The sequence below is a fragment of the Mizuhopecten yessoensis genome, unplaced genomic scaffold (assembly GCF_002113885.1).
Source record: "Mizuhopecten yessoensis strain PY_sf001 unplaced genomic scaffold, ASM211388v2 scaffold8637, whole genome shotgun sequence".
NCBI classification, from domain to species: domain Eukaryota; kingdom Metazoa; phylum Mollusca; class Bivalvia; order Pectinida; family Pectinidae; genus Mizuhopecten; species Mizuhopecten yessoensis.
Genome location: NW_018407647.1, coordinates 38903 through 57192, shown reverse-complemented (window position 1 = coordinate 57192; position 18290 = coordinate 38903). Strand labels below are relative to the sequence as shown.

The window sequence follows — 18290 nt, the reverse complement described above, 5'->3', positions numbered from 1 at the left end:
TTCTGGTATACTTAACTTTGACCTTTTCCAGCCGATACAGGAAAAAATTCAAAGCATTCTTTAAATTTGCCATCCTGAAAATTAACGTCAAAAACGACGACGATGTCGTTTTTCCACTTTCCGTTTGGCAAATATTAACGTTAATGTAACCTCATCGTTTCTCAACGATAACAAAAGAATCGTTTATACGCCTTGTCGAAATTGTGCTAATGTAATTTCTTGTCTCCGATTGTGTCATAAACAACGTCATCAAGTTTTTTTGAGTAAAATATAAATTTTCATTGGGGCCTGTATAGGGGTATTATTGGACAAGCAATGTTGGAAAGTCATTTTTGTACTGGTTATAACTTGGAAAACCACATGAGTGCATCTCACAATAGCTGATACATAACAAATAAAATAAAAAAGTAAATATAAATGTTTATTTTCTGTAGATTAATCAGGGATGGACACTAACTTTTTTGCTTGGTAATCCACAGGACTAGTTGAAAAGATTATTTACTAGTCCTTTGTCAATGTAAAGTTCTATAAGATTTCCTGATCAGGAAACATTGCGGTCTACAGCATGAAACATCAAAAGAAGACTTAATATAACTACTTCCATAAAAATATGGTCACGTTATAGGATTTTTTTGACAATTAACATGCAATATATATTATTTAAAGCATTTTTCTAAATTTTAGGAAGTAATATTGTTATTTTATAATCATATTTTTCACAAGTCCAAAGGTCCAGTTAGGTGATTCACTGGTCCTTGCTGAAATCAACTAGTCAAGGACTAGTGTGACCAAGACTCGACCCCTGTTAATTAAATACATTTGTAGTGGAACTTATGTGCATTGGTAATGAATCAGGACATAAAATAGTTTAGTATTTGAAGGGGGCATGGCTATATTTAATCTTGAACTTGCTGCTCAGACATGGAGTTATTTCAAGCACCTTAACACAGGAAAGTTTCTTGTCAGCATTAATTCTGGACTCATCAATTTTGCGGCAAACAAGTGACAAACATATCGCTACATACTCTGGGTTTCTTGACATATTTGAACGATATGATTCGGTCATGGCAGATAGGGGGTTTATATTCGAGAAGAGTTGGGCAGAACTGTTTATTCCTCCAGGGTGTAAGAGAGCTTCCCAAATGTCGAAGAGCTGAAGTGAATCTTACAAAGGCCATTGCAAATCAGAGAATTTACATTGAACATGCAATCAGATGAATAAAAACCTTCAGGATCCTCAAATTTGAGGTACCTCTTACTCTTGCGCACCACTTGGATGATATTGTAAAAGTGGTTGCTGGAATTTATAATATGCATCCATCTCTACCGAAGTATAAGTAAATAGTAATTTTATCAGCAGCACCAGAACCTGTTCCTCAATATATCCCACTATTGCTTTTTCATGATCCTCCAAACTTTCAATGTTTACAAATTAATGTTGTGCTTATTTCAGTCGCTAGTTCACCTGCCCTAGCACTGTGTTGTCAAATATAATCCAGTTTTGATATATGTGAGTCAAACTTTTACTCTTAACATCCACAAAGCTTCAACTCTTCTTTAACAAAAGTACCAGGTATTTTTAGAGCTGTAATAATATATTGATATGTGTATCTCTGTATCACAATATTTTGTTTAGAGAACATGTATCCAGTGATACATGTGTATTTATATTTAATAATTTGTAATTAAAAGTGAAAAATTTGGAACATGAAATTAGTGACATTCTCAGGGTCTATATGCACACTGACACTGCTAGGATCAAATTACAGTGTACTGCAAATATTCCTAAGGATCCCCAATAATTAAATATATTGTGAAACACTTATCAGACATACAACTGTGCGTAGGTGGTGTCTGGTCAATCGTGTCAATAGTTCGGTTGATCTGATAAAAGTAGAAATATGACCAGCACGGAGACCTGGCTCTCCAGATGATTGATCAGGCAAATGGGATCTGGACAGGTCTTTATTAATATTCCAGCCCAAAAAAAGGGAAAATGTACAATTATCTTAATACCTACTGTATCCATCTCTCCCAATACTCTATCTGAACCTTATTGAGTTATTGGTAATACTTGGACATGAAATTGTGCAAATATGGTTAAAATATAAAGCACATTCTATCAAGAGTTCTAATTGAATATCAATTAGGCAAGAATATAATAATATATATATTTTATATATACATGTACATGCAATATAATGTGGCAGTCAAACCAACTGTACATTTTCGACTTGCATACAAAATCTAACCTCATATATTTATTTTTAGGCCTAAACAATGCTTTTATATTTTGCCTAACTTGCAAAGTCTGTACTTTAACTTTCAAACTCTGCCAATAACACTGCACTTTAGACATGCCCATTTACCATCTACACACATGCAAAGTGATACCAAAGATGACAATAATCACATCCAATGCTTTGATCCCCATATTTCTGTATGCTGTGTCCTTCCTTTATTACATGCTTTTAATTACATACAGGGCAGAAATGTGTTGTAACAGGGGCATGATCAATGTCCATTGCCTCTGACATGACCGGCAGATCTGTGTTTTTCATTTTGATTTTTCAAAAGCCTTAATTGAAAAAAATTCAGGCACTACAAACTTCACATAAAACAATATAAAGCTGTCAAGTACTTGCAAATAGTAGGGAGCTGTCAAAAAAATCATTTCTGTGTGTTTGCCAAATAATTACATGTGTATACAATTTGCTACATATAAAAGTCACAACCCTTTCTCCCTGTGATGGAAAGCTGCCCTTAGATTTGCCAAAAATATAGAGCCATAAATAGACTTGAAGCTTACAAGAGCAGAGCCTTGAACACTTAGCACATTTTGTAACAAGGAGACATTTTATTTCTACAACACCATCCCCACAGCACTCACAAGTGACCAACAGGTCTGGACTTGCTCCTAAATGAAAGTGATTCTGGCCAAGGAATGGACACTTTACTATAAAAAGACTTCAACATTTCTTTCTTGTAGGATTGTTAGGCCTCTGGTCCCAGTTCCCTGGCAATAGATTTTATATTCGGGTGATTTTTTTATACTCCAACAAATTGCACAATAAAGGTTCCATATTTGTCACAAGATAACTTCTAAGAGCATGTACAATACACTAAGACTGAGGTCAATTTCAAGTTTGACTGAAACCTGCTATTGTTTATTGAGTCATCACAATCGTATTTAATGTCCTAGTCTAAGGGAGATAATTGATATATTTTTAAACCATAAAACTGTTTCCTTGATATTTGAATGTGCCCAGTCTATTACACATAATTGACAAGAGTGTTATGTACAGGACAATATTTATAAGGAGTGCTTTATATTATTTATCACTAATTAAAATAGTTTTCATAGCAAATAATATATTTTTAGAAAATGTATATATTTGTATTGTCCATATTGGGGTATGACTCGCTGTTTATTATTTAGTTTGCATTCAAAAAGATAAATATAATGTTAACTAATGCTTTCATTTAAACATTACACAATCACCTACAGGTATCAAGTTGTTTTGGTTTCATAGCCGATTTTACTGCTCCATTTTCCTTACAACAGCAAACCCACACTGTATGTGAGTCGCCTTTTACTTTCTGTGACAACACGGTGTACATTTGGCTGACAAAATACAGCCGATGCAGTTGATGTGGAATGGTAGTAAACTTCCTGAAAGTGACCAGACTGAAAAATACTCATATCTTATGTTATACTCCACAGAGACCAACATGGCTTTAATGCGGTCAGAACCCTTATTTACACGTCACGCTTAGATTTACGTCTTGTCTGTACTGTAATAGGCCTATTCACGCATCACAGGGCCCTGACACATCACGATTGTTTGGTTGTAATACCTAATTATATCTTAAATTGACAGACGAGGCCTGTTTCAATTCTTAAAACTAAATGTTCGCCATCGTTAATATTTTACCTATTGAGAACCACAAGCAAGGATATCCATAACATCTGGTGTTTAAAGTGAAACCCTTGTAATACTATCAAGTTTATAAAGACCACGAGTTTGGTTGTACCATTTCATCATAATTACTTTTTATTTTTTAAGGTGAGAAGGTAAATGATCCTCGTCACCCAGATTATGTGCCTTCTGTTTTCCCCCACAAATTAATGAAAACAGTTGCTATCAGTCAGCATCATCGAAGTCTACAGGAAAGATGGACCGCTATCAGAGGGTCATGAAGAGAACAGCTAACACAGGTTCAGGTTTGTCATATTATTACATATCAATGAAATATTATTGATATTTGCCAATGATTTAACATGTGATTTCTTAAAATCAATGATGAAAATTATTGAAAAAAATGGTTGGATCACAATCAACAAAGAAATAAGGGAACTTTTCATAAATGTTTAAAGAGTAAGCACAAGTTCAAAAAATGATGTTCAGTTACCCTATCACTACTTATTAGTCAATAGCTTGTGACTTTTGTGTTTAGATTTAATATCAACACAGGCCATTTACTGGGTTTTTTTTCTCTCTCCATATTTAGGTGTATCACAGGTAAGGAAGAAACTAAAATTGAACAACCCAGTTCCTGAGACCAACAATCAAGATGAAAGGCCACCAAATCAGTCAGAACTTACTGATCCAACACCCATGAACAATGCTGATGAAGAAGATAATGAGGTATCGTTCTCCACAATGTCACCATCAGAAAGTGATCATGAGTCTACACACAAGACTGTACCTGAAACACCGATGCAAAGATCAATGGAGCCATCTGAGAGGGAAATGTTATACACAGAAATTGATAACTTGAGGCATGAACGGGATGAGGCCCTTGAACAAGTAAAATCCCTCGAGCAACTTATAAGTGCATCTTCCTTGTCATCAGGTAGTGTGGAGGGAAATGATAATGCATGCAAAAACATGATTGGGATAAGTTGGGGAACATTTTTGAAACTTTTCCTTTTTCTGAGTGCTTTTACAAAATCAACCAACAACAACATACCATTAAAGGAACAGTTATTCTTAACACTTGTCAAACTAAGGCATAATTTATCATTTGATTTCATTGTTCATGTGAAAGGAATTCCAAAAACAACGATGCTGGATTACTTCTGGAAGTGGATTGACTTGCTCCATGCCAAAATAGAGTTTTTAGTGAAATGGCAAGATAGGGAAACAATTTTCAAAACAATTCCTCCTGTGTTTAAGCAGAAATGCCCTCGTTTAACATCGATAATAGATTGTTTTGAAATTTTTATGGAGGCTACTAGAAGTTTATTGGCAAGAGCACAGTTTTACAGTAGTTATAAGAGACATACAACAGTGAAAGTATTTATCTCTTGCAGTCCACTAGGTGCAATCAACTTTTTATCAAAAGCATGGGGAGGTCGTGTTTCGGATGTACAAATTGTGCGCGATTCAAACTTCATTGATACAAAATATCATATGCCTGGTGATCAAATTTTAGCTGATCGTGGGTTCACTTTATCTGAGGATTTTGCTGCAAAATGCAGTGCAGAACTCATTACTCCAGCTTACACTAAAGGAAAGAAAATTTTGTCTGCCTCTGAAGTTGAGTTATCCAGAAAAATTTCTTCTGTGAGAATTCACATTTGAACGAGTTATAGGACTGATGAAGAACAGGTTTACCATATTAAAAGGATCAATGCCAGTGCGCTGTGTACAGAGTTTGAAAGATGAAAGTTTCCAATCTCCTGTATCAAGTTGTGATAAATTGATAACTGTTTGTGCTGCTTTAACCAATACGGGTCAAAGCATTGTGTACAAAGAGTAATTATAACTGAACATTGTCATATTGAACAGTCACATTTTTGTTGAGAAATTCAGATGAATTTGTTTGCAGTTATCTTTGGCAAGATAAAATTAGTCAATGCTTTTAAGTGATAATTACTTTGAGACTTTCATATAATCAAAGTATCCTGTTATCAATGACTTTCTATATTATATCCAATCAAAACACTGCTTGAAGTTCGCTCCAAATCAACTTCCTTGATAAATATTTATGATGTTCATACTATAGATATTGTATAATGTTTAAAGTCTCATGACTTTCAGTGTTCCTCCACCATCACCATGTATACGTAGCAGTCAACAAATAGCTGTGCTATGATATATGATGATTGCCTCGTAACTAATCAGTATCAATATTAATAAATGTACAGTAATGAAAAACATGGATTCATGAGTTGCTTCTCCTCTATTTCATTTAGATAGTTTTTCTTTGTTTTTCTATATCATTTAGATAGGTTTTCTTTGTTTTGTCTCATCATTTGGAGTGGTTGCATTGCAATCCTTATAATTACACGGCGGAAGACAAATTAGAATGAAAAGAACTCGTTTCATATTCAATCAGGGACCAGCTGTTCAAAAGGTGTGGGCTGAGTCAATATTTCACAACATTTTTCAACATCTAATAATTTGGGCTACATATATGTACGAGGTAAAAACTCGTAATATTACTCTATTATAATATTTAGTTGCTTTCTATAAAGTTTAACTTATTCAATGTTTGTATTTTCAAGATACACAAAATGTTGAATGTGCCCTTATTATAATCACCTTTTGAATAACTGGACCCAAGTATAATAAATAACATTAAAGGACTGACCATGCTGTCAAGAAAATATGACACAAGTATAAAACTGAGTCTTCTGTTTTAATGTATAAAAGGTATTCACAGAAGAAACAAAACAAAAAGAATTATGCAAATTATTTAATAATGTATTATGATCGTTACTCAACCCCCCCCCAATATTCAATATATTAAGTAACATCAATAAAATAAATATAATTTATATCTGCAACTAATATCAGCAAATTGCATCACTACCACTATAGCTACTATCAGGTTTGAATTCTCACATCCCAGCCACTACTATCAAGTTCTCATAATTGCAACATTTCCACTATTATCAGGATCAGGCATCAGGCATCAGGCATCACTATATATGTATAGTACCACATTTATTTCAAGTTCTTTCACCCGTCACTATATTCACTATATGATTCGTTTCATATTCCCTCTCATGTTCTTGCTAATTATAAAATATCGTATATATTAAGTAAATTAAATAATTACTATTTCACATTGACTTGTTATAGTCAAGCTTTGACAATATAAATATGTTTCATATTGATCAACTTCAATAATTACAAATAACTATCAAGATACATATCGTATCCTCAAAACCCTTGCGATACACAGCACTAACCAATAATTTTACATGACATAATATATCACATTTATTTCTTCTTCTTTTGCCGACGACATTTTGGACAATACCAAGTTTTTGCTTTCGGGAGTCTCTTTAATTTCAAACAGGATGGATGGAACCAGTCATTGCATCTATCACATCCCACCATGTCCACATTGTCATTTTTGGTTTTGCAAACACAGAATGTTTTGTCATTGTTATTGATGGTGATTCTGTTGGATGGAGATAGGATTCCACTGCTGTTTTCCACTTTTCTTGTTAATAACTCCGGTAAAACCACAAGTTTCCAAAAGTTCTGAAGTTTTTCAATCATAGCATTGATGAAGTTATTGTCCCTTTGAACACGGGTGATGACACGATCAATCGGACTCCAAACCACAAAGTCGGTGTAGTCACCATCACAAACGAACATCTGAAGTTGTACTTGCGCAAAGTACTTGTGGGTTTTCTTCAAACTGAAGGTGTCGTCTATACAGAAAGTATTGTCCTTCAAAGCCTCTTTTACTTTCGTGTCTCTTATTTTGTATGGGCACTTGATTTCCAGAAGGCCTTTCCCACAACACTCACAAAATGTATGGCCATCTGGTGAAGCTCCAAGAAAAGGTTTCTTCACAGATATCACAAATCCGGCCTTCTTCACGTTCAGTGACAAATGATCTTGAGTATTTTTCAGGATTATTTCTCCTTTTGGACAAATGTTTAGCTCAGTTTTCTCTACTTTGTTCATGACCTTATACAGCTTAAATGCATCCTCTTCATGAAGTTTCCCCCAATTCAGGGCAGGCACATCAGGTGAAGATGTACTTGGTATGCATATCTTTTTCAAAAGGGAAAGTGATGGTTGAGAAACAGAAGTGTGCATTACCTCCCCTGCCACTGAAGCTGTTATGCGACCAGATCGCTGATGATGCCAGGTTAATGAACTTGATTGGCTCTGGGTGATGTCTTCAACATAGTTCACTTGTTCATCAGAAATTTTCATGTTATCAAATGTTGTTTGGGATAATTCCAAGAGATCTTCATTAGACAATGCATTGTTCTTTTCGTTGTAGATATTTCTAAGAGGTGATGGGATTTTATTCTCCTCAGGTGGCGGTCCAAGTCCAACGAAATTCTCACCATACTCCTTAAATGCACTAAGACCCACTAAATTCTCATCCAGAGTGTTCAAAGATCTTAAAAAGTCCTGTTGCTCTACATCTGTTGCTGGTGCTAGGGCTTTCTTGTTTCTGTTCTTTTTCACTAGTGTATCTTTTGCCGATTGATTGTAAAACTTGATATCTGCAATGGGTGCCGGCTGAACATTCTTAGTAAAACACTGGTTCCAGACACAGGAGACATCTGTACAGGCAGACCTAGTATATCCAAGACGAACAGCTGCTTCCATCTTGAATAAGAGAGCACCAATGTGTGAACATGTCTCTCCAAGTCTATAAAAACAAACAAACCAAATATATATACATAATAAATGATAAACAACCAATGAACTTTTTAAAAATATGAGCATAACAATTTAGATGATGATCATAGAATACAACAAAATATTGACATGTTACTTTTGTATTCATATCGTTACATAAAACCAAACTAAAATCTTGATTTAACACAGAACCATTAAAAGCCTCAACTCTTAATTTGTAAGTACTGAAAATTGTCAATCACATTTTCTAACTCAAATCACTGTGGTGAATTTGTTTCCATTTGTGAGACCTGCATGGTATTCTACAGAAAATTTACAGTGACAATTGCACTCCATCAAGGAAATCTGTCACTTAATGGAAGATGATGATGATGAAAAATTGGGTGGATTTGTTTCCATTTGTGACACCTGAACAGTATTCTACAAAAAAAAAATAGTTCCACTTACCCTGCCATACAGTCGCAATGGGCAGCAATAACAGGTCCATCTCTCTTTAAGGCAACCCAAGGGTGATGAGGCTCATCAGTCACTCTCTATGATGGTTTTACGTCTGCCTTCGTAATCAAATGTCCACTGCTTGTTTTTCTATGGAGGACTGTCTGCACCCATCCAGATACAAAGAATACATGGGCATCAAGGGATCTGTAATTTTCCATAGCCTCTGATGAATATACACCTGTATAAAAGAAGTGATTAAATTATTACACATGAAGGAATCATATACAGCTTAAACTAAGCATTTCTGTGGCAATTGAATTAAAATAATACTTAAACACCCTTTATCAATTATAAAATGTGTACTGCAGTACCCATGAAATTTTGGTCATAAAGCTTAAGTGCTTCTTAAAATTGATAGTGGGAAGATCACCAATGGCCAAACAGCTCAGCAGACCATTACCTTGTGTCACTAGTGTTTATCAATTTTAAGAAGCACTTAAGCTTTATGACCAAAATTTCATGGGTACTGTTTTTTATATATGTATACAAATAATCTTATTTTATTTTGTCTAAATAAAGCCTTAAAAGTTTGTTTCTGGTGTAACTCAATTTCAAGCCCTTGGAGATTTATTATACATTACAAAATTTTACAGTAGAGATTGACTTAAACCATTTCTCAAAGTGCAGTCTGAAATGTATATATTCAATACAGTCTGGTCAGCACAAATAATACATAAAATGCCCGTGACATGTGGAAGGTGAGTCACTGTGCCAAAAATAGAATATTTGATCCGGAATCAAATACATACCTTAGCCATCATTTACGTTAAAACGAAAATCTTACATTTCTCCCCTACGTTTTTGTTTAACAGATGATTGAGCGATTATCTGTTAGTGCTTCGATACGATAAATTGCAAAAGGCTTAATACTCACGTGGAAATTTGATGAGGTAATTGTAAACATCGTTGTACTCCAATGGTGGCCATTGGTTCGGGTCATTGATCCAGGTGTCGGCGGGGACCTTGTAGGGGCATATATCTTCACCAATGATGTGTAATTTTTCTATATACATTCCCTTAGCATCTGGTGGTAACTCTTCTTGATATCCAAATGACATGATGCGATGATAACATAACTTGTCGTGAAATAATCGCAAATAAATATCGGACTAACAGTAAAATATAAATCTCCCCAGTTTACCCCCAAACAAAGATGGCGGAGCGGTTGTGAAGTTTTGTCACGTGACTGTGACGTCATGCCGACATCGAAGGGACTTCAATTGTGACCACAGTCCTATAGGCTACATCAGGTGGCGCAAAAATAAAAGCAGAGCTAAAATTGCACAGTTTCGAAGAATAAAAAACAATATAACATGAATGACTCATGATCCTTGCAAAGTGTGTTTCCAATACGGCCGCCATTTTGAAAAACTTTTTCAAACTTATAGTCAAGCTCTACTGGGCTGATTTGACTGAAACTTGGTAGGAATGATTGACTCATGTTCCTGGCAAGGTGTTCTTTTATTTTTGGGGGCCGATCAAAAATCCGATATTGCCGCCATTTTGGAAAAAAAACTATTTCAAACTTAAAACCAAGTTCTGATAGGGCGATTTAAGTGAAAATCAGTTTAGGAATGATCAACTCATGGTCCTGACAAACTTAACTATTTATTTACTCAAATTGGTAGGAATGATTGACATCATTATCTCCACTTCATATTTCAACAACAAAAATAAATACTGTAGGAGTCAGGTGACCGTTATGGCCAAAGGGCATATTGTTTTGAATAAAAGCTTCTCCTTAATCTATTTTGTATATAAGTTTTAGTCTTAGCGCCGGAGGAGGGGGAGGGTATTGGAGGGAAACTCCTTCTCCCATAGCTGGAAAAAAATCAACTAGGCCCTCGAGGCAATCTCCCGTGTTCTGGGAACTCCTTTTAGTTTGATTATTAACAACTATACATGACTTTTAATATAAATAATATTATATTTTGTACTTCACTAAGTAGATTTCTAGTCTTGTTTTTGATTTACGTAAACCTTCGAGATGTGTCCATGTGTATATAGACATGTCATAACAAAATTATTTTATCACACTAAAATTTTCAAGACTTTTATTTATTTTTCCCTTTTTTATGATTGATACGGACAGTCCAAATTGATCATTAAAAAATAAGAAATTAAAAAAATATATGATTAAAATAAAATGTTCAGTGTAGAAACTGTAATATTAACCATAATTATGCTACGCTACTGGCTAGGTATTCCATTTTTCTTAAGGTCGTTTCATTTTTCTCGCGTCATTTTACTCGTATAGTGCAGATGTAAAGCTAAGCTTGTTAGGTTAATATTATAGTTTCTACACTGAAAATACAACTTGGTTTAGCCATACGAACGTCCCTCCCTCTCTAAAGATAACCGTAATTACCATATGCATGTGGACGTATGTATCTAGATCTCAAGATGGCGACCGACTCATGCTTCTTATGTCTACAAGTCTCGTTTTAGTACAGCACTTCAGACTTTATCTTTTACGCTGCATCTGTCTGTACGATATAACAACAGTGCCGAAACGCATTTACTGAATTTCTTTTTACTTCGCGTACGAGTGATCTCCCATTGAACGTACACTGCTATTTCAGACCACGTGCAGTTTCCTCAAGTAATACAAAATATATTATTTCACTTCAACTTTATAACAGCGCATATGAATGGATGATAATGATCACATGATAGGATAATAAAACATCATGTCGTCCTCTCTCGCTCGAGGTTCCCCGATTTCATTTTCCTTATTCGAAGCATCTAAAGACAACAACAATGTCATGGTGGGGACATTTTCATACAAAGTGGTTTATGTGCGATGAATCGTTTCAAGACGGGTTTATCGTTTCCCGGTCTCTGTAGAGGTAACATTTTGAATAAGTTTTCACACCACTTAATTGTTCCAGTATTGGTCATCAGGAAGCACAGGCACAACTTGCTTAAAGAAAGTAACAAGCCCCAATACTGATTTGTCGAAATATAACTTCTTCAAGAGAAAAAGAAAAAAGAAAAAAATATCCTGTTTAACAAAAATATCATTATCTGTAATCTGTTTTGCTGTTATGTTTTATAGATTTTACAAATTGAGATTTAACACAAGAGCCATATATATCGAGCAGAGTACAAGTGCTGTTGTTACTATTGTAGGTATGCGCTTATGTACATGTAATTGTAAGAACTAAATATCGAGAAAAACATACAGATTGCTCGTTATGTATGTCACCAGAAGGAACCTACTTGCTTACCTAATATATATCATCCAGAAATGTCACGTTAAAAAAATGGGTTTCCTGTCAAAGTTGGCGGTTGTGGTCTACTGAAATGGATCATACGTGTACGTGATGTTATTATTGAAAAAGCATAGGGTATGAATATGAGGAAGAGATATTGTCTATGTAGTTCAACCACGAAATCAAGCTTTTATCACCTCTGTTTGATGAATCCAACCACTCCGCCACCACCGCTCGCTCCTCTTTTGACGCAGTCATTTCAAAAATGAAGGATATTGTTGCCGACCTCAGGAACTGTCTCATTGGACAAACACTCTTTAATGTCGATACAGGAACAGATATTTATATTCTATAAAAATAATCATGTAATTATACCCCCCGCAACGAAGTAAATGGGGGTATACTGGAACCAGTTTGCCTGTCTGTCTGTCAGTCTGTCAGTAGAACAATTTTGCCCGGACATCTCCTTCTAAAGTTATGGATTGGTTTCAACGAAACATTCCAGATATGATAACTACCACCTGAAGTTGTGCAACCAGGTATAATTTTTTATTCTGACTTTTTTAACGGAGTTATTGCCCTTTGTTGAAAAATGCTTTCCCTCACAACTTCTCCAAAACTTCTTTGCCGATTTCAACGAAAGTTTTTCACATATGATAACTATTTGGTATGGGAGGGAGTACAGGCAGTATGTCATTGACCAGTATACTTAAATAAGTCTACAGCTCAGTCAATAAAGAAATCATTACTGGTGGGAGACCATGGATTGATTTGCAATGCTTTGCCTTAGTAAGCCTTTAGCTTACAGTTCTGGTTTATATAGTAGCGGGGGTATTAGTTAGCCTTTGGCTAACAGTTCTAGTTCGGTTTGGAATACAAGCCCAATGAAATTATTTCGAACATGGGAATGGAAAAGGACCGTACGATGATTTAGGTGGAACCACCTGTGTGACCAAGCACATGCCTGACGAGTCCATTCGTCACAGCAAGGCTGTCAATTGGGACGCAAAAGAGTTTTATAAATGGGCTACAAATTCAAAAATAAAGAAAGGAATGATAGATATTCCAGCGATATCGCTCAAGAACACCATGAATTAAAATACGATTATCGGGACTTCTGAATTTCGGGACTGTAACACTTGGAATGAGGCGCCGACATGTGTCTACGGAAAGGTAATTGTCAGGACCGAGAAGAGTCAAGTGGAAGCTCATCAGAAGGTTCAATAAGATGTTCGTGTCGAGGTGGTTCTAGCCGATGTAGATCATTTCTTGATGGGATGAAATGAACTTTCCGCAACACTTCTCTTCGTTCTTTTTCAGATGTTTCCGTGTAAAATTTTCTTTTGTTCAAATTTTGCCATAGTTTTATCGATTTTGGCAGACCCTTAGAAATCTCAAAAACTGTTACCAAAACAACACATTACTGACTAGAAAATTACCACCAAAACTTGGTACACAGATTACACCCTGTGATCGGTGTCTGCTCATTCGAGTGAAAATATCTCCACCACCAAACGGATATACAGTACACGCCGTGAAAACCAACTGTAAACAAATGTCAGTCGGTCATCAAGTAGATAACACGGGGATTTGTATGTCAAAGTTGTCGCGTCATTGAGTCTCAGCCATAGGTATATACCACCGTAAAATACGGGGGAAACCAGTAACCGATCGCGAGTAGTGATGGTTTTTTAGATTGATCGGGAAAGTCTTCAGTAAAACGTTATACGGGAACGGAGGGTAACTCCGGATCTAACATGGATGCTCGTCCTCAGCAAACGTCTTCTCTCGTTTTCTATGTGAATGGGAAAAAGGTGAGTTTGGGTTTCTTATTGTTAGTATATATAAAAGAAATTTAATCTCATAAATGAATTGTACACGTATGCTTTTTCCAGTCACGTAATATTCTTTATCGCTTTAAAGGAAGTCGGCAGTCTTTCATGTTTTCTTTGAGATATTATCAAACATTTTGCAGATATACATTCCGGTAAAACTGGTTTCGATATACTTGTTTAATGAGTTTACTCGTCAGTGACGGTATCTTTATCTTACACGGAGAAGGGTGTTGAAGGGAAATTACCCATTAAATAAATTAATTAAATAAACTTATATGATCTGAGTTTGGTTTGTGTAGAATGTCTTCATTTTCAATTATCTAAAATGTTTAGAAAAACAACGACAAAGTAAATTTTGTCGTTGTTGTCCACAGCAACCAACAAACGTTAAACACGCGCAACTCTTTCCGGATATTCTTGACTTGTCAATAAGGACCATTTACACCATAACACATAGGCAGTAGACCGAATCGCTTGTACCCCAGACATCAACCGAGAACATCCCCTGCTTTGTCGTTATCAGATCTTTGTCAAAAACGTTTGTTGTTTGATCCAAGGAAAGAGAAAATCAACCACAAAACTGCTAAATTTCCTTTTCAGTACAGCCCTCTACTCCGTCTACTCTTTGTTAGTTTCCAGTAACGCCCTCTACTCCGTCTACTCTTTGTTACTTTTCAGTAAAGCCCTCTACTCCGTCAAGTCTTTGTTACTTTTCAGTAAAGCCCTCTACTCTTTGTTACTTTTCAGTACAGCCCTTTACTCCGTCTAGTCTTTGTTACTTTTCAGTAAAGCCCTCTACTCCGTCTAGTCTTTGTTACTTTCCAGTAAAGCCCTCTACTCCGTCTAGTCTTTGTTACTTTCCAGTAAAGCCCTCTACTCCGTCTAGTCTTTGTTACTTTCAAGTAAAGCCCTCTACTCCGTCTTGTCTTTGTTACTTTCCAGTAAAGCCCTCTACTCCGTCTAGTCTTTGTTACTTTCCAGTAAAGCCCTCTACTCCGTCTAGTCTTTGTTACTTTTCAGTAAAGCCCTCTTCTCCGTCTAGTCTTTGTTGCTTCCACTGGTAGCAAATGTCAGCTGCGTCTTTCCATAATTTGCCACGAGAACATCATTAGATGTAATGATTGTTTTTTTGAGGCGTAAGGACAGGATGTTTACTGCTAGTAGTGTATATTTTGTGTCATAATTTGATGTCGACAGATACACATAAACAAGATATATGTCACTATCATATACATTGTAAAACTATTCATGAGCCAATGATTTGCGGAGCAATACACTTTCAAGTATTTTGGGGACCTATAAAGGGTTAATATTTTTTTTTATTTTATTTTTATTCAATTAGAACAATAATGAAACAAATAAATCATATCACTCTCTCTTGTTAGCCGGAATGGAAGTGCGCAGAGTTTGTTGATGTGGAAAGAAACCTGAGTACCCAGAGAAAACCCATACGTGGTCGGGCAGGTGACCTCATACTTATTCACGTCCGATCGGGGAATCCATCCCTGGCCGTCTTGTTAAAGAGCAATTACGCTATCCACTGCAACCTCTCCAAATAGGGTTAACTTCTGCTGTCGGATATTTGATCCGAAGACAGTTCAGAACCGTGTATAACCTGACTTGAAAACTTGCTGTACAGATATAGCCTGACCTTAAAACTGGCTGTACCAATATAGCATGACCTTAAAACTGTCTGTACAAATATAGCCTGACCTAAAACTGGCTGTACCAATATAGCCTGACCTTAAAACTGGCAGTACCAATATAGCATGACATGAAAACTGGCTGTACCAATATAGCATGTCCAGAAAACTGGCTGTACCAATATCACATGACCTGAAAACTGGCAATGCCAATATAGCCTGACATGAAAACTGGCTGTACCAATATCACATGACCTGAAAACTGGCAATGCCAATATAGCCTGACATGAAAATTGGCTGTACCAATATAGCATGACCTGAAAACTGGCTGTACCAATATCGCATGACCTGAAAACTGGCAATACCAATATAGCCTGACATGAAAACTGGCTGTACCAATATAGCATGACCTTAAAACTGGCTGTACCAATATAGCATGACCTGAAAACTGGCTGTACCAATATAGCATGACCTGAAAACTGGCTGTACCAATATAGCATGACCTGAAAACTGGCTGTACCAATATAACATGACCTGAAAACTGGCTGTACCAATATAGCCTGACAGGAAAACTGGCTGTACCAATATAGCATGACCTGAAAACTGGCTGTACCAATATAGCATGACCTGAAAACTGGCTGTACCAATATAACATGTCCTGAAAACTGGCAGTACCAATATAGCCTGACAGGAAAACTGGCTGTACCAATATAGCATGACCTGAAAACTGGCTGCACCAATATAGCATGACCTGAAAACTGGCAGTACCAATATAGCATGACCTTAAAACTGGCTGTACCAATAAAGCATGACCTGAAAACTGGCTGCACCAATATAGCATGTCCTGAAAACTGGCAATACCAATATAGCCTGACCTGAAAACTGGCTGTACCAATATAACATGACCTGAAAACTGGCTGTACCAATATAGCCTGACAGGAAAACTGGCTGTACCAATATAGCATGACCTGAAAACTGGCTGTACCAATATAGCATGACCTGAAAACTGGCTGTACCAATATAGCATGACCTGAAAACTGGCTGTACCAATATAGCATGACCTGAAAACTGGCTGTACCAATATAGCATGACCTGAAAACTGGCTGTACCAATATAGCATGACCTGAAAACTGGCTGTACCAATATAGCATGACCTGAAAACTGGCTGTACCAATATAGCATGACCTGAAAACTGGCTGTACCAATATAGCCTGACCTGAAAACTGGCTGTACCAATATAACATGACCTGAAAACTGGCTGTACCAATATAGCCTGACAGGAAAACTGGCTGTACCAATATAGCATGACCTGAAAACTGGCTGTACCAATATAGCATGACCTGAAAACTGGCTGTACCAATATAGCATGACCTGAAAACTGGCTGTACCAATATAGCATGACCTGAAAACTGGCTGTACCAATATAGCATGACCTGAAAACTGGCTGTACCAATATAGCATGACCTGAAAACTGGCTGTACCAATATAGCATGACCTGAAAACTGGCTGTACCAATATAGCATGACCTGAAAACTGGCTGTACCAATATAGCATGACCTGAAAACTGGCTGTACCAATATAGCATGACCTGAAAACTGGCTGTACCAATATAGCATGACCTGAAAACTGGCTGTACCAATATAGCATGACCTGAAAACTGGCTGTACCAATATAGCATGACCTGAAAACTGGCTGTACCAATATAGCCTGACCTGAAAACTGGCTGTACCAATATAACATGACCTGAAAACTGGCTGTACCAATATAGCCTGACAGGAAAACTGGCTGTACCAATATAGCATGACCTGAAAACTGGCTGTACCAATATAGCATGACCTGAAAACTGGCAGTACCAATATAGCATGACCTGAAAACTGGCTGTACCAATATAGCATGACCTGAAAACTGGCTGTACCAATATAGCATGACCTGAAAACTGGCTGTACCAATATAGCATGACCTGAAAACTGGCTGTACCAATATAGCATGACCTGAAAACTGGCTGTACCAATATAGCATGACCTGAAAACTGGCTGTACCAATATAGCATGACCTGAAAACTGGCTGTACCAATATAGCATGACCTGAAAACTGGCTGTACCAATATAGCATGACCTGAAAACTGGCTGTACCAATATAGCATGACCTGAAAACTGGCTGTACCAATATAGCATGACCTGAAAACTGGCTGTACCAATATAGCATGACCTGAAAACTGGCTGTACCAATATAGCATGACCTGAAAACTGGCTGTACCAATATAGCATGACCTGAAAACTGGCTGTACCAATATAGCATGACCTGAAAACTGGCTGTACCAATATAGCATGACCTGAAAACTGGCTGCACCAATATAGCATGACCTGAAAACTGGCAATACCAATATAGCCTGACCTGAAAACTGGCTGTACCAATATAACATGACCTGAAAACTGGCTGTACCAATATAGCCTGACATGAAAACTGGCTGTA

General features: G+C 36.6%; 3 protein-coding genes across 4 annotated transcripts in view; 2 read left to right on the top strand and 1 right to left on the bottom strand.

Annotated features, from left to right (window-relative positions):
* Positions 1-3479: 3479 nt before the first annotated feature.
* LOC110456301 lies at positions 3480-6154 on the top strand. Its single transcript, XM_021506950.1, has 2 exons — positions 3480-4225; positions 4513-6154. The coding sequence occupies exons 1-2, from the start codon at positions 4177-4179 to the stop codon at positions 5586-5588; spliced, it is 1125 nt and encodes a 374-aa protein (XP_021362625.1). The 5' UTR covers positions 3480-4176; the 3' UTR covers positions 5589-6154.
* Positions 6155-7021: 867 nt separating this feature from the next.
* LOC110456300 lies at positions 7022-9119 on the bottom strand. The gene is made up of 2 exons (XM_021506948.1): positions 9075-9119; positions 7022-8637 (listed from the first exon to the last, which is right to left on the bottom strand). Exons 1-2 carry the CDS (start codon positions 9080-9082, stop codon positions 7236-7238), a joined length of 1410 nt encoding a protein of 469 aa, XP_021362623.1. The 5' UTR covers positions 9083-9119; the 3' UTR covers positions 7022-7235.
* Positions 9120-13861: 4742 nt separating this feature from the next.
* The window catches only part of LOC110456297 (xanthine dehydrogenase-like), a 28534-nt gene continuing 24105 nt past the window's right edge, over positions 13862-18290 (top strand). For both annotated transcript variants that reach the window (XM_021506945.1, XM_021506944.1), the window contains exon 1: positions 13862-14154. In XM_021506945.1, the coding sequence (XP_021362620.1) occupies positions 14098-14154 (57 nt within the window). In that variant the 5' untranslated portion in view covers positions 13862-14097. The remainder of the gene's footprint in view (positions 14155-18290) is intronic.